Consider the following 27,177-nt stretch of genomic DNA (forward strand, 5'->3'; position numbering starts at 1 on the left):
CTTCTCTGTTATTCAAATCTGAACAGATCAAAACAGAAATAACTTTTATCAATCAAGAGGTACAGCTGTTTTAGTAACCGCATCAACTTCTTTCAGCAGGCTACTTTCCACTGTTGAATTAACTGTCATAGAACTTTGAGAAATTTCAAATTATAGCACATTCTAAGCATGAGACAATTAGTAAGCAATGTGACTTTTGACACAAATCAGCTACTTTGACCACTTTTCCAATAAAGCAAGCCCCACAACTTTACTTGTAAAGTTGCCATCTAGTTTAACTTACAAATGTGTGCCAATATTAGCTAATTTCTTGGTTTACGAAACTTTGCTGTACTTTTGGTAACTGTGCTGGCATGCAACACCTTAAGAAGCCGCTCAGACTTGGAGAAAACTATATTGGAACTCTAGGACCCAGCAAACTCCAAGGTGCAGATTTGGATAAAGGGGGGGGGGGGCGCTCAGGGTTTTACGTCAGCGGGTTTCATATTTTAAACAGAACAAGATGGCGGATGAGAGCGGGCTGAGGTTTAGGAATCATTCCGAACAGAATTGCAAAAACAACGCTTTTGTTGAAGGTAACAGCTTTTTAAAAATATATATATATTTGAAGAGCTGTGAGATTCAAAAAAAAAAAAAAAAAAAAAAAAGTGAACCTGGATGAATTAGAGAGAGAGAGAGCACCGCATTGTTTTGCGCCCCCTGCTCAGCGGTGTATCTATCGGTATTGGCAGGGTGCTGCTTGCCTGTGTTTTCACCTGGCCTGGTCTGTCCCGTTGGCCGAGCTGTCAGTTTTATGCAGACCAATGATGGGCTTTTACAACACGGCAGGGTCATTGCCCCAGAACAGCGTTAATTCCAGCCAATGGACTGTTCGAAATTTTCAACAAGGATTTTTATACTATGACCTCTACGGCAGCACAAGCCAAAGCAACGTTTTTCCAAATATGAATGATAATTTTAAATGGGTGTCATGGGATTCGCCACCTTCAATTCAACGTTTCTCTTCTGCATGATCCCGGGGCTTTCAGTAGCAGCTGATGGGGCTCCCCCACATCGAAAACTACAGTGACATTTGAATGTATTTGAAATTGAAGTTTTTATTCTGTGATATTCTACCAGGCGATCAGTGAATTTGTGGCGGTTTTGTATGACTAAGTGTATGCCGTTGGGTGCTGCTAAAATGGTATACGACATGATGTTTTTACTCGTATTATTGCTCGCCTAATGGATTGTCCTCTATTATATCGGTGTAATTTACTTTTTTTCGCCACAATTAATCCGCAGGTTCTGTTTGAATTAAGCGCCCCTATGTATACAGTCTCCCAGCCCTGTCGTACCGTACGTCTTATAGTTGGTATTAAGAGATGTTTTGCCTTTTATTTTATTGGACTGACTAAACAATAATTCATCACAAGCTTTCAAGACCGCAAGCGCTCTTCAGGTGATATAGTTGGTTTTAAAATTCTCATAACCTGATTTCAGAATCCGAAAATGTGGTCCATTGTGGCACGTCGCAAACTTAACTTGTGACACAAGTCTGTGGCACTTACAGCATTGGTAGGTACTCGGAGGTGTAGGTGATCTGCTTGTGTTTTAAATCCCTCAGTGCTTTCACTTCTGTGTGTATGACGGGTTAGTGTTTTGCGACTGAGATGTAGCAGACGAGAATGTACACTGAAAAGGTTTTCGCAAAAATTCAGACGTTCACACAGGCAACCAGCGATCTAAGAATGCATAAATAGCGTTTTATATTACGACAAACTTTCTGTGTAGGATATTTACTCTATTGTAGATTGCAGCACTACTTACTAAACAGTGCTTTAATTATACACTTAATAAAGATGTAGAACTATACACACTGATAACCACCTGTTTGTTCTTGAACTTTGTATTTTTTATCTGTGTTTGCCACTGTGGCTTCATCTTTGGGTAGATACTCCGTGCGTCCAGGACTATAGATCTTTGAGCTCAGTCTGTGTTGATAAGGAATATAAATGTGGCGTCCTTGTGTTTGTGGAGAGCTTTATGATCTTTGTGAAAAACTTGAGCAAATAATGTGCTACACCCACAGTATTACAATGTTACGTACTGTGAGCACTTAACAAAGGCTTTGGGTAATGTCCATTCGTTTCTCTCTCGTTCGTGTGTGTGTTTGTGTGTGTGTGTGTATATATGCAAGTTCACGGGTATAATGTCGTGTTTGACCCGTTATTAAATATTCAGTTTTTTCCTGGCAGCCTTGTAAACATACAGATTCTGCAAACTGTCAAAGATAATGTTGAGACGTTTCTCATACACGCATGTGCACTGTCATGAGTGTTTACAGATTTGTAACGGCGAGTCTTATGTATATAGGGTATTTAAAAAAAAAGTCTTTTTAGGTTTACATATAAGTTATTTTGTTTAAAAAGGGGGAAATTATATAATCTTGCATTGAAAATTGAATCAGTAGGCTTTAAAAAAAAAAAAAAAAAAAAATCTGTCTTATGAAATGTGTTTTGATTCAAAATGAATGGGGGCAGTGTTCATGATTTGCTTGTATTTTTTCCATTTACAGTACATTGCTGCTACTTTCTAAAGCAATGTATTGTTCATGTTAAATATCAGATGTAAAGTAGCTCTATGTTCTTCCCAGAGAGAATCTCTGGTTTTACTATATAAAATTGCCCAGTATATTTTTAAATGTTTCAGTTTCAAGAACATGTTCAGGTGTGAATTCATAGGAGTGTGTGCAAAAGAGCCACTTCTGTCACATTTAAGATGATGTAAGAGCTACATACCACAACTGACTATATGTATATTATTATTATTATTATTTATTTCTTAGCAGACGCCCTTATCCAGGGCGACTTACAATCACAAGCAAATACAAATACATTCAAGTGTTACAATACAAGTCATACAATAAGAGCATTTGTTTAGACCAGCACATTGAGGAAAAGCACAGATGGGGGCAAATCCACTATTGTGCTCCATGTACTGTAACTTAAGACCCATATCTCAATTGGATGTTGCCGGTGCTGCTTATTAGCCATGTCTAAACCAGGGTGGCTTGAAAAGAATAACCACACCTGGTTATGGGAGGGGTGGGCAGGGCAAGTGGAACACTGACTATTTGACATGGAATCTTCACAAAGCAAAAATAGAGCTCTGTGAATAAGAGAAAAAAACAAACATCTTCACAGAATGTATTTTTTTTGTCGTGAAGGAGGTTCAGATTATGCTTGGAGGTCAGAAGGAATTTGGAGGCAGTTTTAAATAGAGAAGTTTTATTTGTATCATTGGCTATGTGGCAGGTTGCAATACCTGCAAAGTCATCATTCAATGTAATTTGGTAAATTCCCCATGCCTGGATATGTTATATTGATGCAAGGCTGTTTGAGAGATTCAGAGATCTCTGCATCTGATTTCCTTTTCAGAAAAGCCCATGAACCCCAGCCATGCTCAATAAGTACTTCTCGGACCCTCAGTCCTTATTGCAGTTTCAGGTGGTTTCTGCCCACCCCTCTTCTACATCAGTATTCATTCTATTCCCCTTTCTTGCCAGGTATCAGTGGTGTGGAGGATGTTGCCTTGAATTCAGAGGATATCCCCATGAAGGAGGCCCGGCCCATACAGATTGTCCTGGCACACGAAGATGATCACAACTTTGAGTTGGACGAGGAGGCCTTGGAGCGCATCCTCATGCAGGAGCACATCCGGGATCTCAACGTGGTGGTTGTTTCTGTGGCAGGAGCTTTCCGAAAGGGCAAATCTTTCCTGCTGGATTTCATGCTGAGATACATGTACAATAAGGTAAGAGGGCTGCTGTTGGTTAAATTAAGTCTTGTTTCCACATGCATGCGTGTTTCTGGCCTGGCACGGTTTTCTATTCCAGCACATTTTACAAATCGGTCATAAGCTCAACATAGGCTTTTACTCTATAAACAGTGAGTGTCCAAGTAATTTGTTCTAATAAAGCTCTTTTTAACAAGTTTAATTGTGCTTGTCAAACATGGTACTGGCCACTTAGCGCAATGAACGAAGGCAGGATGGGCCATGTGGATAGAGGCAGGTGCAGAACAAAGGGTGCCAGGGCTGCCCATGGTTATGTGAAAGTACAGCCTTTGTACCTTGATAGCTGCATCTATATATCGCATACTATCATGCTTTTATCTAAATTGCTACAATCCAACGAAATGTCTGTTTTCAGGGTAACTACTTTCACATAAACAATGAATTGCTGTTTCCAGAGGTGAGATATACAGCTATGGCCAAAAGTTTTGCATCACCTAGAATTTTAGGATTTAGACAAATTTAATAACAAAAAAGTGTGTACAGTGCTCCCTCGCTATAACACGGGTCTCGGGACACACAATATGAGCATTATAAACGGGGGTGGGGGTGGGGAGGGCGCCGCCGCGGAACACAACACATCTGACTGAAATATGAAATAATATAACTCCCTCTCTAATGCACATATAGTGAAGCAAAACTTTCCGTGAATTAACCATGCATAAAGCACCATAATCAACACTATATTTTTTACAAAAAAAAGGTAACATTCCCACTCGTGGATCATTTTAATTGGCAGTTTTTAAACTATAAATAGCTTGGTTAAATGGCGGTTGGAGTTCAGTTTGAATTTTGAAGTGACAGACAAGCAAACCAAGTGCGAGAAGGCGAGCGGGTCGGGAGAGGGGCTGAAGCGTCTTGTCTCCTGGAGAAAGCCGCAGCTCCTCTCGCAGCAAAAAAGTAAATGCATTACGTAATGGGCCTAATATTTATTTAGTTATAAAAATGAATGCTGAATAAATATGTCTGTTATAAAGTACCAGTGCAGCTTTTCTTCAGTTCAGATACTGTATCAAAAGGGAGAGATCCTCTGGATTTTTTGATCGAGATTACTTTTATCTGGATTGTTTTGCTCAGATTTTTCAGAAAATGTCACTGCTGGATTACATTTATCCCGACTTTTACAAGTTTTGAAAGACCGGCCCTAGGAGTTGTTCAGAGCATGACAGTGCAATATATGAGACCAATATTTCCAATACCAAATTAAGACTGCTTGGATGCCTAAAGCCCGCCGCACACAGCCCGACTCAAGCCGTTCCGACTCCTCTCATCTCAGCTGGCCGTACAGAGTCTGGATGAATCGTAGCAGTGTGAATGCCCTTAAAACCAAGATTATGCAGATTTCAGTTGGGATTTCTTCAGATTTGAAGATTGAACATGTTGAATCTTTTTCAGATGCAGTTTCGTTCAGATGTGATCAGTCTGTCTGTGTGCAGTGGTTGCCGACCAAGACTGACTGAGACCGATTAGTCATGAGGGTGACAACCAATGGTGAAGCAGGTTTAAGTGATGTAGCTTGTCATGTAACTTGTCATACAAGATGGCGGAATATTGACAGCTTTAGTTCCACAGGTAAAAATACATTAGTCTTGAGTTGCTCTCAGTGTCCCGAATTCAAAAATACCAGATAAGTGCACATTTGAATAGTTTTTTAGGCGTTTACTAAAAAAGGTAAATAATTTACCTTTGATATTATCAATCTACTGGCAGCGTATATTTTCTTACTGCGCTGAAACAGAAGTAACCGGTGCGTCGATCTCCAATAGGTCACAAATCACAAGCCCCTAGATCCACACACTGAAGTCCAATAAAAATCAACAGGTTGGATTTTATTTACCACAGGCTAAAGTGTAGTAGACAAACTATACAAAAAGTCAAACACTGCACTGCCTGAAACGTTTGCACGGTGCAAATGGTCAATAGCTATATTAATAGGCTAAGCGCTTATTTTGGTTGCATCGCGGCGCTGTCTAATCAGCATACGATGCCATGCATAATATGAGGGTCGCTATGTTGGGCAAAGTTAATACAAAAATGTGTACAGGGCAGTATTAAATCTGCATACATAGTAATCACCAGTATCTAGTCGTGGTCAGTAATTCAGTCTTAGCAGTGTGCGACACCCAGTCGGGAAAAACTCAATTGTCACGTCAAACCAAAACTGAGCACAACTGATCGCAGAATCTGTGCATACAAAGATGAGAGGAGTCGGGATGGCTTGAGTCGGGCTGTGTGTGGCGGGCCTAAGGGCTACCTAGATCCAAGAACACGCACCAATACAGAAGAGATCTGTGTTTTTATATATTACTAGTTTTATTTTAATTTGTCCCAATTTATCTTTATTTTATGCTAGGGTTCTAACATGTCATGTTCCCTGATTGGCTGAAAGTAATTTACAGGCCATGTAACTGCTACAGTAGTATTTGTAAACGAGCAAGATGCATAGCACAGATCAGGATGTGAATCACTTTACTAGCTATGATGTCTGAATTTATAGGTCAGGTAACTTGGGAGGAGCTATTTATGTATGTGTGTTAATGCTGTGAAGGACAAGCGAAATTACTTTTTGATTGTCACTGACCTCGTTGTTTCTTTGAAATTTTGGGATGCTCAGTGATTTCAGAACAGTTGAATGACAGTACAGGGATTACATTCTTTTTCAACACTCACATAGGGTTACTCAACACTTTAAACACACTTTGTCCTTATAATGAATGCCTTTTTAGACATTTATATACATAAATTGAATTTGGCAAGAATTTACTAAAACATATTTCTGAAGTTTTTTGGGTCTGAAATAAGTGAGAATGTATCCAGCAATATGGATGGTTTTAAAGTTCCTTCCCACAATTGAACTGGATTACATTGTCTGTTCACCTGCTCCTGTCCAGCTAGTGTTTTGCAAAGTAAATTCTATAACAGATATACAAATCTGTAGGGCTGTAACGAAAGGTACATTTTGACCTTCGAAGGTTCGGAACACATTGCCGAAGGAAGGTTCGAACCTTTGATGGTACTAATTTATTGGAAGTCACCATAACTACTAGTTTTTTATATTTGATTGGAAATCCTATTGTCTTGCAGGTAATCCATATAAATGGATAAAACATTCATGCATAGTTTTAAAATACATTATATAGAACAATTATGTTTTTTTTTTTTATCATTTAAATAAATGCACGTTTATGTACACGTAATTGATGCTGCTTATTGTGGCCAATTAAAGAACTGCAGCTGACTTGGGCAAAACAAAGCTTTATTTAAGTCCCTGTACCAAGCAAGCTATCTGTCACGGTCACATTTTACTACTTTTAATACAAATAATAATATGAACCTATGCGCGCGGCTTGTCAAGTGATCGCAGAGATTGGTTGTGCCTCCATGATACGAGTCGCTTGCAGTTTGCATTGCACTTTTTCTGGTCGTATGGACATTTTAACAAAAAAAAAAAATCCCAAACAGCAGAGGGTTTGAGATGTTTCTTTCAATACAGCTTACACTATACAACGCTTTGCTGTCGAGATGGCGAATGAATAAAATGAAGTTGTGCCTCTGGATAACACTGGAGGATGGGGGATGGGGGAGGGTGCTCAGTTTTTTTTTTTTTTATTAAAATTTCGTTTTTCGTGCTTATTCTACCATAGCACTTCTCAATATGTAACTCCGCTTTTTCTGTTTGTTTTTTTTTTTCAGTTTTGAAGTGTAGCGTAGAGCTCTTTTTATAGTTTCATTTAAAAAATGTCAAAGGTAGGTAGGATGAGGAGTGCCATTTTCAGTCGGAATGGACTGATATGTACGCCTTTTTGGCGGTCAGGATTTCCACTTTCTCGTATGCAGTGAATGACTGGCTTCAAACAACAACAACAAAAAAAATTAATTTGCAACGACCTCTCATGAGAAAACCAGCTGATTTGCAGCGAAATATCCAGGTGGTGAGGTGCGGAAAAGGGCACCGTCAATTCCACTCAGTGCTGGAAGAAGTGGATTGTGAGGTTCCAGGACTTCTGATGCACAACCATGTATGTTGACTGTTCCATGGCAAAGTTTGAGCTCACTTTGCTGTCTGCTTAAAAGAAGTGAAGATGTTCCTAGAAATGAAAGGTGTTTACACATCCTGAACTTTCAGACTGACCTGGCTTCTCAAGTTATTATCTTGCAGACATTACAGATCTGAAAACTTAATGTTAAACCTCAAGGGCAATGATACACTGTCCTGGCTCTACAGCAGGCAATTTTTGCATTTGAATCCAAATTGAATCTGTTCATCAGAGACAGAGACTGGCAGACTGACTCGCTTTGAGATGTTACGAATGTTTCGAGATACATGCATGGCAGAGGATCCTAGCAACAATCTAGATCAACAGCAGTTTGTGGTCGTTTACATCTGATCTGCTAAAGTTCATGTTTTGTGGACTTTTGTAGATGGCACTTTGTTTTAAGTTTATGGTTCGTCCCCATAAAACTTGTGTGAAAGCTCAATCGGAGATTTGAAGCTGGAAGTTGCTGACTTCAAGGAGTCAGACATTTCAGTTAAAGTTTAGAACTCTAAATTAAAATCTGGAAGCCTTGCTCGGCAACACGTAAAACTCCACAAATGGACTGATTTGAACAAATTGGAGCGCGAAGATAACCTCCATTCTGCAAACTTAGAATTACGTTGCATACGGCACAATGCAGAATGACAGTTCAGTTTTGCGCTTAATGATGTTTGGCTCCGCCTATATTTGCGAACAGGCATTCTCCCACTTGAATCACATCAAAAACAATTTGACAAGATTAACAGAAGAAAGCCTGAATGCCTGCATGAAGCTAAAGTTGACTGGCTAAGAACCGGCACCAGAAGTCACATTTTAAAAGAAGTGCACTGCAAGTATAATCAATTTAAAATATATATTATTGCACTTTAAAGTACATAAATTGCCTTTTTATGACCACTTGCTCTAAATTTCCATTCGGTTACATAAAAAGGTTGCCGACCCCTGCTTTTAGACACTCTTAGTGGTTGTAATTCTTTTTTTTTTTTTTCCCAGCTCAAAGCCTTGCATTGTTGTGTTTTTGCTTTCTGACAACCTTGATACAGCTGTCCCCTTCTGACCCAGTACTTCGCTGTAAACTGTCAACCCTGACCTAGAAGGAATGCAGCAGGTGATGGATTAAGAGGGGAATCGTCATTCTTTCACTTTTTTGTTGCATGACTGACGATTTGTAATGAGTAGAGCTTTGAATTAAAACTAAACTTTTTACATGTAGTCACAGGCAGGTACTGTAAGAGGTGCAATTTTAAGTTGTATTGGACATCAAGATTTTTAATTGTGAGTTCTATTGTTCGGCACAGGACCCCTGATTTACCTGTGCTATCAAACAAGTTCATGAATTAAGTCAACTTAGCAAATAACATTTGACAAAACATAATAGCTATATGATTTGACAAATCTGTTGTGTGGTGTGTGTTTTTTTTTTTTTAAAACCTGGATGTGTTAGATTTTAGTTTTGGAACACTTGGCAGATCACTGGAAGAAAATGAAGTCGTCTTGAAAACCTGATTGCAGTATTATCTCCATGAGTACGTGTAGGTTTAATGCTTAAACTTGTTTTTTTCCCCCCCGATAAAGATCAGATAATGGTAAATGGCTCTTAAAAGCCCCCATTTTTGGTTTGGGGCATGTTTGACTGCTTTTAATACCAGAGAGTGTCCTTTGCACATGTTTATAACCAATTCTGTTATGTATGTGGTTTTAGTTAATGGCTCACTATATCACAAGTACTATTTATTGGCAGTTCCATTTTTAAAATTAATGCAAGGATTGTCTGCAGACCTGTGGTCAATTTTTATAATTAAAATTACAGCATAATTGTTTGTTGAAATTGCAATTACACTGCTATTTTGTTCAATTCAAATTAGTTACAATTATGCTGCAGTAATTGCAATTATTACGATTACACTAAAAAGCCCCTTTCACACTGGCTACCCGGGTCACAATCCCGCGTAGTGTGAAACCACGTACCTAGGTCGTACCCGGGTTAACCTGGGTCCCAGCAACACACCTCAGGATGTGGGTTGACACGCTTTGACCCTGGTTGAGCGAGACAAAATGCTTAAACAGCCTCGCGTGCGTGAAGGTTTCACTTCTGCAAGGAACATTTCTGTTTAGCCATATTTTTGTTGATTTTAAGACACAGCATGAGCCACATTGCAGCAGGGATGAAGAAACATTTGATCTAATCAACAATTGGGCTGACGGTTCAATCCAGAGAAGCTTGGATGGAAGCGTCAGAACAAGCTGCTTCTGGGGCATTGATACGCGTATTGTGCACTTGCGTCTGTCACCCAGGTCAACCCTGCTTTATCAAAAGCAGTGTGAAATCGCATACCCAACCCGCATGACACCGGTCTTGACCTGGGTAGAGCATGCCAGTGTGAAATGGGCTTAACATGTTTACTCTGTTTATTCTACCAAGCTGTAATCAGAGGTACAAATACAGAAACATACTCATTTTAAAATGTTTTCAAACAAATGGGGTCACTAAAAGTGGTTGAAAATATGAGAATATTCGCTTAAAGTAAAACGCAACATGAAACTTGATAAGCCTGGAAAGGTTGTAATTGCTCAATTATGTGGTAATTGCAATTCCACATGTGTTCCCAGGTTCAATTGCAGTTGACCCCAGGTCAGGTCTGACTGTCTGTGATCTTGTTGGTGCATGTGGTTGTTTACATATATGCTCATGTGATGGTTTTATTTAGTTTGAGGTTGGTGCAGTACACGATAATTGTGCAATAAAGCTCAATAGTACAATCCTGTCTGAATGGTGCCCTCAAGTGGTGAACGTGAGGCAATGTTTTATCACGCTGAATGAATTCATCAGTCAGAGCCACTGATTGCTAGGAAGAAACTTGCATTATCTAGCAAATCTGGTTTAAGAAATGAGATATAGATTATTTATTTATTTTTCATAGAATTCAACAATATGGTTGGGAGGAAAAGATGACCCATTGACTGGGTTTACTTGGAGAGGTGGATGTGAACGAGAAACGACTGGCATTCAGGTCTGGAGCGAAGTGTTTGTAGTTGAAAAGCCTGATGGAAGCAAGGTAGGTGGCTTTTAATTACTGTGTGGTACTGTGCCAATGACCAATTTTAACACATTGTATTGTATCATTTTAATGACCTGTGCATTTAATGATTTTGATTTTTTGTACTTTTAACTTGTGAACTTTTAAATTGAACGGCTGGATTTGATCTGCTTAAATGTATAAATCTTGTATTGGTTGAATCGCTGTTAATGGGCAGTATAAACCCTTTAGCACTGATATTAAATTAGTGTGCACTTTATAAAGAGTAACTGCCTGTTTTGTGCTCATTTGTAGGTGGCGGTGCTCTTAATCGACACGCAGGGGGCCTTTGACAGCCAGTCAACTATCAAAGACTGTGCCACAGTGTTTGCCTTGAGCACTATGACCAGTTCAGTTCAGGTATGATTGTGGGTTGCTCTAGTGTGTTAGAAGATCAAATACAGAGGCACTTGAATATTGATTTTTTTAAGCTTCAAATAGTGGTATTAAAGTCATTTATCCTTGGCAGCACACAATGTCTTTTATTGAAGTGTTTGTAATTTTAGTTGTCTTGAAATTTAAGCTTTAAACCCTTCATTTCAAATAAATAATAAACTCCCAAAGACCTGCAGGTAACCTGCGTTCACTTTCACTTTATAAACTAGAATTAAAATGGCGGTCATTAACATTACAAAATTCCCAGTGCAACCTCAGACTTGCTTAGAAGTTTCTGTAATAAAATAATCATTAAACTGTGCTATTTTATAGTGTCTCAGCATTGCAATATTAAATATTTGAAAGTAATGCCTTCAAGATGCACAACATAAAAGATCACACTGATAAATAAATATTGTTCATCTTTCTGCACTGAATCCGTAGACTTTTTACTAATGAGGACTTAAATGTAAATCTTTTAATTGCATAAATTGACAAATGCAAGAAAATAAATCTAACTGGTAATTGACTTAGTGTGTGTTTTTTTTTTTCCATTCATAACTTGCGTCACAGAAGCAACCCCCACTTTCTATCTTCCCATATTAGCCGAAACACAAATGGCAAATGGATTTTTATGTTGTAACTTATACATGCATCTGTTTCCCTTTCTTCTGTATTTTAAAGGTTTATAATTTATCTCAGAACATCCAAGAAGATGACCTTCAACATCTGCAGGTAAACTGGCATTATTTTGTATTTATTTTAATATATTTTAGTGTGTTAACTTTTCCAGAGCATTAATTTTACAAAACTGCCACCACCATTTTGGAGCTTGTACCTCAGCCACCTTTTTGAGGTTGTGACTATTTGCAGGGCTGTATGTTCTTTTGTTGATGACCTTGACATTGACCTCATAAGACTTGAGACTACCATATGGAGGTTCTGTTACTTTTTTTTTTTTTTTTTGCCTTCACAATAGGGGAATAGCCCAGAACTTGCATCACAGTAAAACCATGTTCTTGCACCCCAATTACTATGCAAGACAGAGCGTTTCTTTGTCTGATTTGCTCATGATACCTATTGGGGAGGGTAAGTTAATTTTAGTGTAAGTTGACCTTGATTTCCCTGGCTGTAAAAGCAAGCAAAGTAGCAAGTGTTCCCTTTCAAGTAGGGAATATTAACCATTACAAATGGGTGTTTCCCCTTTGACACCTGAACCTGAAAACTTTTCTACCAAACACTCTTGTCCGTATTATCTTTTTCTCTACATACTTTTTTTTTTTTTTTTAAGCGCTTTTAGCCTTGCTTTTAAGTGCTGAATTTATTACTGAATCACTGAAGTAAAGTTTTTGAGCTTTTCTAGTATTACAATCTGTGCTGGTTAAGTCCCACCGCTGCCTTGTGCGCCGTGGGAAGCCTGTGGCTCGAGTAGCTATCTATCGGCTGACTTGCTCCGGTTGGAGTTTTAAAATAAATAGTAATAAATCCTAGTTTTATTGTGCATATATCATTTTATTGTGAACCGTGTGGTTTTCGCGTTGCATTTCTACCGGGTGGGTATGTGTGTTTTGTTTATATATATATATATATATATATATATATATAATAAATGCATTGTGGTTTACAGAAGTATTCACCCCTACCAATAATGTCACATTTTGTTGAATTACAAATAATGTGTGCACAGTTTTTCAAACAACTTTTTTTTTTTTTTTTTTTTTTTTTTTATTCAAAGCTGTCGTGCTTAAATTGAACTGTTTATATTAGGAGGAGGTTAAATGTCAGCAAAAATTGCAAAGAAAATGTACAAAATGAAATGTACTGGTTGCATAAGTATTCAGCCCCTTAAGTCGGTACTTGATAGAAGCACCTTTTGCAGCAATTACTGCTATGAGTCTTTTTGGATCGGTCTCTACTAGCTTTGCACAGTAGGATGGTGACATTTTTGCCCATTCTAAAAGGGAAAATTGCTCCAGTTCTGATAAGTTTGTTGGGGATCGTCGATGGACTGCAATTTTCAAGTCTCACCATAAATTCAAGACTTTGACTGGGCCACTCAAGAACATTTAACTCTCTTCTTGTTCAACCACTCCAGCATGGTGTTGGCTTTGTGCTTCGGGTCATTGTCCTTCTGAAATGTGAATTTCCTCCCCAGTTTCAGAGTTTTGGCTGACTCAAACAGGTTTTCCTCAAGGATTCGCCTGTACTTTGCACCATCCATTCTCCCCTCTATCCTGACAAGCTTCCCAGTCCCTGCTGAAGAGAAGCATCCCCATAACATGATGCTGCCACCACCATGCTTGACGGTTGGGATGGTGTTGACTGGGTGATGTGCAGTGTTGGGCTTGTGCCAGACGTAACGCTTGGAATTTAGACCAAAAAGTTCATTTTTTGTCTCATCCGACCACAAAACCTTTTTCCACATGTCTGTAGTATCATCTATATGCTTTTTCTCAAGCTCCATACATGCTTAGATGAGGCTTTTTGAGTAATGGCTTCTTTCTTGCCACCTGTACAGGCCAGCTTTGTGTAGGGACTGGCCTATTGTTGATGTGTGAACACTAACTCCCATCTCAGACACAGAACTTTGCAGATCTCTCAAGGTCATTGTTGGCTTCAGAGTGACATCCCGAACCAGTTTCCTGCTTGCCCGGCTGCTCAGTTTGGGAGGGCGACCTGATCTGGGTAGTGTCTGGGTGGTATGATGCATCTTCCACTTCTTAATGATGGACTTCACTGTAGTGAGAGGGATAATCGGCACCTTTTGAAATTTTCTTGTACCCTTCTCCTGCTCTGTGCCTCTCTACCACTTTATCCCTGACTTGTTTCGAAAGCTCCTTGGTCTTCATGGTTGCTTTGTTGGAACACTATGTGAGTTGCAGCTTGATAGTCTTTATTTCCCTCAGGTAAATAATCTACAAGTTAAACCAGTTTGAGTACACACAGGCTGAAACCATTTCACTAATTTTGTGACCTTTTTTAAACGAATCATTTAAACCCGAGCTGATTTATGGCTGCAGTAGCAAAGGGGTTGAATACTTCTGCAACTGAGATTAATCTGTTTTTCTCTGTAAATGTTACTTATTTATATTCTATATGCATTTAACTATCAATGTGGAGTAGTTTGTGTAGATTCTACATGTAAAGTCTAATTTGAAAGCGCCGTGGAGTACGCTCGGGTGCCAACAATGTGAAAACTTTGCAGGGGGGTGAATACTTCTGCAAACCACTGTGTGTGTGTGGAGTGCAAACACGTCGGCACAGAGTGCATGCATCGGTACTGAGTGACGAGTGCAAATGTGTTTGTACCGGTCATTCCAGTGGCTCAGCTCTGTCAGCAGAGCTTATGCCCCCTGATGCAGCGAGCTACTGCAGCCTTGCTCAATATATGATGAGCAGCCTACAGTCGCTCCTGCTGCACCTCCGGTCCACCCGGATTTTCTGTTAGAGTTGCAGTCCACCTGGGAACACACGGCAACGGTGGTTTCCTATACAGTGGAATCCTTGTACAGGGTATTTGACGCGGACAAGCTGGGTCTTACCCATTTTCCGCCGTTAGAAGCCCCCCATTGTTCAACATGCCAATCTGTCCTTGTTATCCACAGACGCGGCATGCCCGAACAAGCAGTGCAGAGTGACGGAAGTCATTCTTAAAAAGTCATATGTGGCTAGTGCTTTCGCCGCAAGACTGGGAAACTACAATAGCATTCTTCTAGCTTATGAGGCACACCTTATTTGGTCCATCACAGAGACCCATAAGCCCTCGTCTCAACAGCTGGACGAGCTCCTGTCAGCCCAGTTCACACTTTTCACTGGACGAGATGTTGCAGCAGTGTCCGGCGTTCATGGCCGCAGTTCTTTATGGAAAATGACGAGGTTGCCAGGGCACATAGCTGCTTTATGCTGTGGGGGCGGAGAAGCAGCTGTGTCACCCTGCTCTGACGAGAGTCTTTGGTATAAAAGTTTTCAGGTTCAGGTGTCTTAAAGGGGAAACACCCATGTGTAATGGTTAATATTCCTATTTCAGGGAACCAGGGTTATGATAATAACTGAACGTCTTTTACAGTGACCTCTAAACTAGATTAAGACACTGCACTTTGACTAGCTATCGAAACTGCATTTGTAACTTGTTTGGGAAAACTGTTTAGTACCATTTTGTTGCTGGTTTTAACTCTAATTTGAAACCAAAATAAGAGTCTAGGGACTCCTAAAGCTATATGTCTTCATATATGAAATCAATATGGGTACCCTAATGGCTGTTTTTATTTCTCTTTTATTTCATATAGCTGTTCACAGAATATGGACGGCTTGCTATGGAGGAAATATACAAGAAACCATTTCAGGTAATTTTAAAATAGCATCAAGGTAAATTGAATTATCACTATAGAGCTCAGTGTTCTCTGTCAATCAGGATTAAATTGGTTGTGTCAAAAGTAGTAGGAATAGACTCCACCTGGCATTGACTAGCTTAAAAAAAATAAATAATAAATTGCTATCGGTGATACCATTTGTCTTTTCTTATCAGGTATCATTTAAACTGAAATTGCTCATGGGGCTTGCTATTTACAGGTGCAGCCTTTGGAGCCAACAGTTCATAATGCTTTTATTGGTAGTGCAAAGCGATTTTGTACATGTTTTGAAATGGTACTGTGTTTTTTGGTGCAGTTTAGGCAAGTACATGTGTTGACTTTTTAGGTTTCATTTTGGTACAAATGTATCACTACATTTCTTCAGTGGTGTTTTTTTATTTTTATTTATTACCTGCAAATCAACCAGTTTTGATATATTTTTTCATTTGTTTTCCCCACAGACACTTATGTTTCTAATTCGAGACTGGAGTTATCCTTATGAGCATTCCTATGGTCTTGATGGAGGAAAGAGTTTTTTAGAAAAGAGGTTGCAGGTAAGGTAAATAGTGCTATGTGAAGTATACAGATCTTGATCTTTCCAAGGCCTTTGATACGGTTGATCATGCATTACTCAATAAAAGATTATTGTGTGCTGGTATTGGATTGCAAGCAGCTGGATGGTTTCAAAATTGCCCTACTAATAGATCACAGATTGTCAAACATGCAAATATGATGTCAAATCCTGTTTTGTTAAATAAGGGTGTTCCTCAAGGATCTATTCTTGGCCCGTTATTGTTTTATTCTATATAAAGTAATAACATTGATAACTTTAAACACTGTAAGTACCATCTTTATGCAGATAATTCTATTTTATACTCATGTAATCCCTCCCCTTCCTTGGCAATCAATAATTTGCAGGCTGGTTTTGATTCCATTCAACGAGCCTTAATCTAAAGCTTCTTTTAAATTCTAGTAAGACAAAATCTATGGTATTTTCTTCTACAAGGACAAGTGTTACTAAAGCATTATCTTTAGTTACTTTAGATAAAGTTATTGAGATGGTTGAAAAGTAATCTCTTTTTTTTTTTAAAGGTCCATGTTGATAATCTTGCAAAAAAAATGAAATTCATGATAGGTGGAGCTTATAGACTCCGATCTTGGTTTTCTGTAGTTTAGAAAAAAAAAAAAAAAAAAAGGCTAATTGCTTGGATATTCTTCCCACAAATTGATTATGGGGACAGTCTATAGGTTTGCATCGCACTTAACATTAAGCAAACTGGATCCTAAATATCATGCTGCCTTGAGATTACGAATTCAAGTTACAGTACTCGTCATTGTGTGTTATACAGTTTGGTTGGCTGGACCTCCTTGGCTTTGCGAAGGTTGAAGCACTGGTATATTCTGTTTTATATAAGGCTATTCTTTGTAAATTACCTCCATATATAAATGAATACTTTTTATAGTCGTTTTTGTAACTACAGTATTGGATCGCATACATTTAATTTTATGGCTCCTAAAGTGCGTACAGAGGCTGCTACAATTTGCCTATTTTGCTCCTTGGTCTTGGAATGACTTACAATCTAAAGTTGCAATCCTGAATAACTTTAGTACAATTTAAGAGTAAGCTGCACGATTATCTACTTGAGAGTTGTGCATGTTTTAAGTAGTTGAGTAGACTTGTTACTATTTGATTGACTGTTTCACTGATTTATTGACTGTATTATGATTTATTTGTGTCTTAAGTATTTTATTTTTGTATCTGTTTGTACCGTGTTTTATTGTGTTGCTGCTGCCTTTCTTGGCTAGGTCGCACTTGTAAAAGAGATTTGTAATCTCAGTGTGCTTGCCTAGTAAAATAAAGGTTTAAAAAAGATTCCCACACACCAGGCAGAGCTCTTTTTTCCATTTGTCATTTTAGAAACTGTTGCGTATTGCTGGAATTGGGGTGGGTGTTTTTTTTTTTTTGTTTTGTTTTTTTTTTCTATTTTTGCAGAAATATCAAGCAATGTTTGTTTTGGATATTGGTCCCAGCACGGAATATGAAAGCAGTGTTTGCTATAAAAACTGACAGACCAATAGAAAACTACCATTACTTTTTACCATTCACATACCCATGTTTTATGGTGCAGTTTAATTTGTGTAATAGAGGTGCAACATGCAGTGTTTTGTGCAGCTCCTCCAAAAATGCAAGTCTACAAAAACCCCCGAAGGAAGTTCTAAAGAAATGGAATAAAAACAGAAGCCTGATGTATACCTATTCTTAGAAATACGGCGACTTGTCAGAAGTACAGTAAAAGGTGCCAATTATAAATCACTTTAAGCTAAAACCCTGCATTATAGAAAAGCTTCTTACTGACTCTTGCTTTTAAGCTTGAAACGTGCATGAAATTTGATGTATGCTGTGAGTAGCACTATATTGAGACATCTGTCTTAGTCTAACAATGGCTTTTTGACGTGTCTCACTGGTCAGTTTTTTATTTTTTTACATTTTCAAAATAATTTCATTATTTGGTCACGGTTTGGTAACCCCTACCCTAGGTGAAAACTGGTACTAGTTTAGTGTCCGTTCCCTGTTTTTCAGGTGAAACAGAACCAACATGAAGAGCTGCAGAATGTAAGGAAGCATGTCCATTCCTGTTTCTCGAAGATCGCTTGTTTCTTGCTGCCACATCCGGGCCTTAAGGTTGCCACAAATCCTAACTTTGATGGAAGATTAAATGGTACAGTTTATTTATAAGCTTCCTTAATGTAATATTGGCCCTATTTCAGTGTTTAATACTGCAATTAAATATATGGAAATTAGCTATGAGTTCATACTGATCGTTCACTATAGTCTATTTCCATCTAGTTCTCTAAAACAATTCACACACATGATATTTGCCATGTAATGATGATCCGTCAACATAGGTCATCTTAGAGTAAATATTGGGTTTACTCTGAGAATAATCACTTGCTGTCTAAGGCCAACACTTCTAATTCATGATGACGATTATAAAAATGTACTATATAGTGGATTTAAGCTGGAGTATGGTCCAGTTGGTAATTTTAATTAAAAATGTAAGTAAAGGCATCATGCATTCTACAGACTTTCATTTCTAGTCCTCAAAGAATGGAATTCTAGCACATACAATTTGTCCTGCTAAGTTTTGATCTGGGTATATTTAGGTTTGGAAGCCCACAACCTGCTAACCTGTTACGTGTTGGATTTTTAAGTTTAAATTCTGTGCATGAATATAATCTTGATAGCTTTTCTTTTTGTATTTACAGCCGTGGTGGGCAATATTGACATGCATTTATTTTTTCCAGACATAGATGATGAATTTAAGAAGGAGTTGGAGAATTTGGTGCCAATTTTACTAGCTCCTGAGAACTTGGTAGTAAAAGAAATCAGTGGCTCCAAAGTGACCTGCAGAGATCTTGTAGAGTACTTTAAAGTAAGATGAATGTATTCCTTTTGTCTTCTGTATGGTTAGCACTAATCTTGGATGAAGGTATTCTAATGTTTAAGGGTTTATTTCTATTCTAAAGGCTTACATCAAAATATATCAAGGAGAGGAACTGCCTCATCCCAAGTCCATGCTACAGGTAAGTATATCCTCTTTAGATAATTTCTTCAAACGTTGGCCAGCTCAGTAGTGACATTAAAACTAGACTAATTTTGAAATGCGACTGTGGCAGTGTGGTGTATCTGCATTATTTCAGTTAATTGCCACCAAGACCTTTCTCTAACTGCCTTATTTTTCCTTGCCCAACAGAAGTATTTTGCAGAACTGTGCTCTCCTGGTTCTTGCATTGTCATTTACAGGTCTAATTTGTAAGTCATTTCTACCAAAACCTAGCTGGGAAATGCATTATCCTCTAATTTTATCAAATTTAGTCCAATATATCAGGCAAAATAGTTTATAATAATACTTTACAAAAACACAGCAGTCCTTTTTTTTTTTTTTTTTTTGGGCATCCAATTTGTTTTGAGTTTCTTAATTGCATTTATTTCTTAGGCAACTGCTGAAGCCAACAATCTTGCAGCTGTTGCGGGAGCAAAAGACTCTTACAACAAAAGTATGGAGCAGGTATGTATTACTTATCTCGTTTCAATAGACAGCCAACTGAAGTGCGCTCAAATTGGTCTGAATTGTCCTAGAACTCAAAGGTGGCATTTCCATGCTCTTTCCGAGTTCTCACGTCATTTAGGCAGGAAATACTACCGTTTTTTTGTTGTTTTTTTTTTACCCCAGAAATACTTGCAAGTTTAAAGGTCAAGACGTGCATTTGCTGTCAGATGGTATTCTAGTCAACTTGCCAAGGATTTAAAAGATAAATCCATGTAGATATTCTTCTGCATTTGTTTCACGCAGTACATATACAGTGCCTTGCGAAAGTATTCGGCCCCCTTGAACTTTGCGACCTTTTGCCACATTTCAGGCTTCAAACATAAAGATATGAAACTGTAATTTTTTGTGAAGAATCAACAACAAGTGGGACACAATCATGAAGTGGAACGAAATTGATTGGATATTTCAAACTTTTTTAACAAATAAAAAACTGAAAAATTGGGCGTGCAAAATTATTCAGCCCCTTTACTTTCAGTGCAGCAAACTCTCTCCAGAAGTTCAGTGAGGATCTCTGAATGATCCAATGTTGACCTAAATGACTAATGATGATAAATAGAATCCACCTGTGTGTAATCAAGTCTCCGTAGAAATGCACCTGCACTGTGATAGTCTCAGAGGTCCGTTTAAAGCGCAGAGAGCATCATGAAGAACAAGGAACACACCAGGCAGGTCCGAGATACTGTTGTGGAGAAGTTTAAAGCCGGATTTGGATACAAAAAGATTTCCCAAGCTTTAAACATCCCAAGGAGCACTGTGCAAGCGATAATATTGAAATGGAGGGAGTATCAGACCACTGCAAATCTACCAAGACCTGGCCGTCCCTCTAAACTTTCAGCTCATACAAGGAGAAGACTGATCAGAGATGCAGCCAAGAGGCCCATGATCACTCTGGATGAACTGCAGAGATCTACAGCTGAGGTGGGAGACTCTGTCCATAGGACAACAATCAGTCGTATACTGCACAAATCTGGCCTTTATGGAAGAGTGGCAAGAAGAAAGACATTTCTTAAAGATATCCATAAAAAGTGTTGTTTACAGTTTGCCACAAGCCACCTGGGAGACGCACCAAACATGTGGAAGAAGGTGCTCTGGTCAGATGAAACCAAAATCGAACTTTTTGGCAACAATGCAAAACGTTATGTTTGGCGTAAAAGCAACACAGCTCATCACCCTGAACACACCATCCCCACTGTCAAACATGGTGGTGGCAGCATCATGGTTTGGGCCTGCTTTTCTTCAGCAGGGACAGGGAAGATGGTTAAAATTGATGGGAATATGGATGGAGCCAAATACAGGACCATTCTGGAAGAAAACCTGATGGAGTCTGCAAAAATCCTGAGACTGGGACGGAGATTTGTCTTCCAACAAAACAATGATCCAAAACATAAAGCAAAATCTACAATGGAATGGTTCACAAATAAACATATCCAGGTGTTAGAATGGCCAAGTCAAAGTCCAGACCTGAATCCAATCGAGAATCTGTGGAAAGAACTGAAAACTGCTGTTCACAAATGCTCTCCATCCAACCTCACTGAGCTCGAGCTGTTTTGCAAGGAGGAATGTGCAAAACTGATAGAGACATACCCCAAGCGACTTACAGCTGTAATCGCAGCAAAAGGTGGCGCTACAAAGTATTAACTTAAGGGGGCTGAATAATTTTGCACGCCCAATTTTTCAGTTTTTTATTTGTTAAAGTTTGAAATGTCCAATAAATTTCGTTCCACTTCATGATTGAGTCCCACTTGTTGTTGATTCTTCACAAAAAATTACAGTTTCATATCTTTATGTTTGAAGCCTGAAATGTGGCAAAAGGTCGCAAAGTTCAAGGGGGCCGAATACTTTCGCAAGGCACTGTACATACATTGCTCTATATCACTATATATTGCATCTGACAAAGAAAAGCCTTATACTTTTATTCATGTTTTCAAATGTGTTTATTCAGTAAAAATGGATCTCGCCTTACTTTGGTTTTGGTGTTCACGAATCCGGGTGTATACATTACATATATGTATAATTACTGTAATGGGAAATTTTGGCAGAATTTATTTGGGGTTTATTGGCGGTTCTCACGGTTGCATATAGTGCTATCGTAGCGATCCTTCTAGCGGACTGGTATGGAGAACATGTTAAAGAAGCGCTAGACGAGGGAAAGAAAGTGTCCGGTGTCAAAGTGGCTATGAGAATGGCAGTGATGAAGCCTATTTGTTTGAAAACCGCACATTGCCCTCAATGGATTTAAGCAATCTGGAAATGATGATGCAATCAGAAGCCCAGATGCAAGGTAGCAAATCTGCCGAAATTAAATTACCAGCCAAAATGTCCCGCTTATATATTATGTTCCTGCCCCCTACAGCTTTTTTGATTTGTCATTTTAGTGATGCAGACCTGCAAACCTCTACGCATTTTGCGTATCCGCTACGCATTTTGAGTTGGTAATACGCGGGTACGTTTTTATCAGAGATGATACGCAATATACGTAATCCATATTTCGCTCATCGTCTATGATGTTGCCTGTAGTTAGAGAAAGTGTTGCATCTAACGTCAGGGCCGGCCTTAGGGCAAGGCAAACAATATAGATTAACCAATCAGGTTTTGAGTTTAGTTGACGAACCAACCTCCGTTAAAAAAAAAAAAAAAAAAAAGTTATCGTGGATTGACTGACAAATTCCTGTCGCCCAGTTTCTTTGTATAATCGCTGACATTCTGCTGTAGCCTATCGGGCTTTGATGAGCTGACTCGCTTGTGTTTCAACTGCCAGTTTCGGACACACTGGAAGGATTGTGAAGTACTGGGACTTGAGAGGAAATTATTTATTTCAAACTGGCTACGGTACCTTTGTTTTTTTAGTTAATGCATTAGTTATGCATTCATTTTTGTCTGGGGGAAAAAAACCCACTTGCGTTTAAAAAAAAAACAAAACAAAAAAAAAACGTGCTCGGTTTAGATAACTGCATCGCATGAAAAGAAAATACAGCTGAAATGAGGAATTTACGAGAATGGCGAGGGAGTAAGTACAAACATTTATTATAATATAGTACACTATTTAAGTTTAATATTCTGTTTTTGTCTCGTTGTCCCGTTTTTCACAAACGCCTGTTGCCATCCAGGGATGTTCAGTAAAATTCGATTTTATAAAAATGAGCACAGCATTAACATTGTTAATGTGGTTATGGTACGTATAGGCTTCTGTTTACTTTGCAAGTAGCGTACAATTACATTGTAGATAAATGCCGTTTCATTGTGCTTTTAAACAAGTCATAAACGGCTGGTTTGTGATTTTTATATTGAAGTTCAGTAAGATCATTAATGTAGCATTATAGATTTTGTTAACGGTAAAATATTTTTTTTATTAAGGACTGGGAATTGCCGACCCGCATAAGTATAATCCTGTTTAACTGTATAGCTAAATATTTATAACAAAAAAAAAAAAAAAAAAAGCCATACAAGTAAGCGTGTCAAAGTGGGACTTAATACTACTACTAATAGAACTACCAATATATGCTTACTGATATTAACTTTTTATGAAGCGCTCACTACAAGCGAATGCGTCCAGTCTTTTTCGTTTTTTTTATTCTCTTTTAATCGCTGAAATCCATTTTACCCTCCTGTCTGGATCAGCAGGAATCCTGTAGAAGGAAACTTTATATTTCTGTCCAGAACAAAAGAATGGGGCATTACTGTAATGTTACCGCGCTAGGCATTTTGGTCATCTTCCACAGTAATGCTGACTGAAAGAGTGACCAAAAACAAAACCCAACACAGAGCCAGCCTGAGCACAGACATGCCAAGTTCACTGGTAATGCACAAAGTCATGATGTCGGCGAAGTGTGTCACACACAAACCTTTAGTGACACCTTGCTTGGGAAAGCCAAGTCAGCCACCTATGAAGCTAAACATCCAAGTGCATTTTGACCTGTTGGACTCCTTTCTATTCCAAACAATTCACTTTGTGGATAGCTATTACATTTGGTGCTGACTCGGTGACTATTTACAAGTTTTTTTTTTTTTTCCTTTTTTGAAAGAGCTTTGTTTCTCTGTTTTAGAAGCTTTATACATTTCAATTTGTTTTGACAGTAAATAAAATACAAACACACTACAAAAATGGCTATTTTCTGTACTTTAAATAATTTTCAGTTGGTATAAATTTTAAAAAGGTTTCATCTATACTAAGGTAAACAAAAAAATTAAATTTAAACTGAAACAATCATAGCTAATCTCCCCTTTTTTTTTTTTTTACTGAAAAATTCATATTGGTGGGGGGGGTGGGTGTGGTGGTGGGGGGGGTGGGTGTGGTGGTGGGGGGGGTGGGTGTGGTGGTGGGGGGGGTGGGTGTGGTGGTGGGGTGGGGGGGGTGGTGGGGGGGGTGGGGGTTCTGTGGTTCATGGAAACGTGGTACTAGTGTTTAAAAAAAGGCTTTCAGAAGTCTCCTGTTTTTAAAATAAATAAACACTAGTGCCACCTTTTGGTCAGTGTTGGTACTATAACATATACAGTAATTGTCAACTTAGTGAGCATTTTAGGGTGACACAATTGAAATAAATGAAACATCTGCACTTCTGATTAGTCTCATCACAGGTGCGCAGGAGACCGCATATCAGAATGAAATAACACTCCTGCACACCTTTTTTTGTTTTTATTCTTTAAAAGAAAATAGAAGCTAACGTTTTGGTTGTAAGACCTTCGTCGGAGCAATTGTGAAATACCTTTTTTGAGGCTTACCAGTATTCTAATTTCCACAGATATGCGGAGGAGACAAGCCTTATATTGCACCTTCAGACTTGGAGTGCAAGCACTTGGGTCTGAAAGAGTCATCCATCAGACAATTTTGCTCGGTGAAGAAAATGGGAGGAGAGGAGTTCTGCCGCCGTTACCAGGAGCAGCTTGAGGCTGAAATCGAAGAGGGCTATGCAAACTTTATCAAGCACAACGATGGCAAAAATATTTTCTACGCTGCTCGCACACCAGCTACACTTTTTGCTGTTCTGTTCGTCATGTACGTCGTTTCAGGAGTGACTGGTTTCATTGGTTTGAACACAATAGCTACCCTCTGCAATCTTGTTATGGGAGTAGCATTACTATCGCTCTGTACATGGGCGTATATTAAATATTCTGGGGAATTCAGAGAAGTCGGAACAGTCATCGATCAAGTAGCAGAAACCTTATGGGAACAGGTGGGTATCTTTTACTCTTTCCTTGCGTTCCCTTTACATTGTTGATTTGCGTTGAGACCAGATTGCTGTATTTGTTTGTTTTTGTATTTTAACCAAGATATTTAACTGAAGTCTGCTTTTTAGAAATTGCTTTTTTTGCCAGTTTTCAGAGATCCTGGATAAACTGGATTACTGTCTGGGGAGTGTCCATTTGAACTTTTTCATTTTATCTTGGAGAAATGTTGACAGCAGGTTGTAACCTCTTTTATGAAAGATTGGTATTGGCCTGCAGTTTTTGTTGTGTTTCTTTTTTTTCTTTTAAAGAACACCTGTGTTTTTTTTGTTTTTCCCGTCTAGGAGCTTGAGTAATTTTAGAGCCATAGAAAGAAAAAAATTATTGATAGTAGCACTGGGACAGACCCAGGATTTTCATGTTCGGATGGTCGCTCATAATTTTAAATATTTGTTAGTTTTCAAAAAGTAATAAAAGCCATTATATTGCTCTGACAGCATAGCAGCAGGGGCAGGGGGCCATGGCCCCTGTGTGTGTGTGTGTGTGTGTGTGCCTTTTATTATTACAGCAAGACGGTACAATATGTAACCCATTAAAGTAGAAAAATATTCCAGGAGTAAAGAATAAGTTGTGTAGGCCTTGTTTTACCCCAGTGAATTAACTACAAAACAAAAGATGTCAAATAGCAGTTCAAGTTAAACGTTTTGGGTTTTTTCCCGGAAATAAATAGTACATTAAGTTGACACCGCATTTTATTTATTAACTTTATTTTTTATTATATCTTTATTCTTTGCCGTTCGCATTAAATAGTGGCCTAGTTTTTTCATAAAGTAAAAAAAAGTGCTTTTTTGTAGCTTAAACAAGCAAACGAAAACTGAAACGTAACTTTAAACACTTCAAATAAAACAAAATGTGGAAATGGCATTGTAAAATGAAGGGGGGGGGGGGAGGGGAGGGGAGGGGAGTAAGCTTTGGTTCTTGTTTATTACATTCCAAATAACAGTCGCAACAAAAAATATATAATATATAAAATCTATATAAAAAATTATGCAACATTTCCAGCAAGTTTGGCATTTCAGAATGACATGCTTGCCTTTTTTTTCTGTCCCATGAGATTCTGACTCGCTCTAAAGCAGCACAACGTGTTTCTGAACCATATGGCCTTCCGTAGAGATCGCTATGCGTGTGTGCGCGTAATCTGGTTTATTTTACTGTTAAACTTAAATAGAGGCTGAAGAGCTGCTGTGTTGAACGTGTGTGTCATGTCTGTCTGTCTATCTATCTATCTATCGGCATATGTTTGACTGCAGTGGCAGATTTAGCATGGTTAATGGGTCTGTTCAGACAGTCTTTATATTGGTTGCAGTGAACCATTACACCATTAGTAATTTTCTAAAAGATTTAACAATGTTCTAATAGATTATTTGAATAAACAATTACATGTGCCCATCCCTAGTCAAGACATGGGTGCACCTAATTTAGAGAAATTACACCTTGCAGTAACTTTTTAAATATAGTTTTGTTCAAATATGGCCTGACATTTTTTGATGTAATTTGATATATTTAACAACCGTCAAGTGTTTCTTGGCATAGCTTGGCAAAGTACTACTTTTGTTATTTTTAGCAACAATTTTTAAATCTATTTGGCTTCAATTGACGTGGAACTTGACAAGGTTTGCCTGGTCTGTGACAAGTTTCTGTCTAGGTTTGCATTGTTATGCCAGCCTGTGTGACATTTTAATTATAGTGACCCTACATAAAAATGTTTGTATTGACAATGTACCGTTACCTCCAATAACAGGTGTTTTAAGCTCTGGCATTAAGAATTGAGATTAACTGTTCCCCTGGGGTTCCCTTAAACATTTTTTTTAGTTTTATTTTTTGTTTGTTACTTTCTCTCTAAATGCAACCTGCCTCTCTTCTCTTTTTTTACTTTTGCTACACAGAGGACTCCAAGAAAGGTGAGCTGGGATGGCAAACCTCCAAACTTTCCTTGTTCTTTCAACTAATATATATATATTTTTTAAGAAATCTTTCACTTACTAACTCATTCCCTTTTTTTAGGTGTTTTCCAAACTATTTGAATTGGCAAGAAGTCGAATCATGCAGCGTTCTTTCGTACCAGCACAGAGGCAGAGACTGTCCTCAAACAACAATAACAAGAAGAGAAACTAGCTGTTGCACTCATTCAGTTTAAAAAAATATATTGTCGGCTATTTACACAAGCCAG

General features: G+C 38.4%; 1 protein-coding gene across 3 annotated transcripts in view; it reads left to right on the forward strand.

Annotated features, from left to right (window-relative positions):
* The first annotated feature begins 469 nt into the window (after positions 1–469).
* Positions 470–27,177, forward strand: part of LOC117403107 (atlastin-2-like) — a 28,418-nt gene continuing 1,710 nt past the window's right edge. The window contains exons 1-14 of one of the 3 annotated variants that reach the window (XM_034005072.3): positions 470–575; positions 3,548–3,795; positions 10,793–10,927; positions 11,204–11,308; positions 12,008–12,058; positions 15,610–15,666; positions 16,134–16,226; positions 18,254–18,392; positions 18,979–19,106; positions 19,201–19,257; positions 19,671–19,742; positions 24,524–24,955; positions 26,894–26,908; positions 27,012–27,177. The exon at positions 27,012–27,177 is cut by the window's right edge and continues 198 nt beyond it. In XM_034005072.3, coding sequence (XP_033860963.1) covers positions 503–575; positions 3,548–3,795; positions 10,793–10,927; positions 11,204–11,308; positions 12,008–12,058; positions 15,610–15,666; positions 16,134–16,226; positions 18,254–18,392; positions 18,979–19,106; positions 19,201–19,257; positions 19,671–19,742; positions 24,524–24,955; positions 26,894–26,908; positions 27,012–27,122 — 1,716 coding nt within the window. In that variant the 5' untranslated portion in view covers positions 470–502 and the 3' untranslated portion in view covers positions 27,123–27,177. The remainder of the gene's footprint in view (positions 576–3,547; positions 3,796–10,792; positions 10,928–11,203; positions 11,309–12,007; positions 12,059–15,609; positions 15,667–16,133; positions 16,227–18,253; positions 18,393–18,978; positions 19,107–19,200; positions 19,258–19,670; positions 19,743–24,523; positions 24,956–26,893; positions 26,909–27,011) is intronic. The other 2 variants (XM_034005074.3, XM_034005073.3) reach the window with 2 other exon arrangements.

Source organism: Acipenser ruthenus, chromosome 5 (assembly GCF_902713425.1).
Source record: "Acipenser ruthenus chromosome 5, fAciRut3.2 maternal haplotype, whole genome shotgun sequence".
In the NCBI taxonomy this organism is placed as follows: domain Eukaryota; kingdom Metazoa; phylum Chordata; class Actinopteri; order Acipenseriformes; family Acipenseridae; genus Acipenser; species Acipenser ruthenus.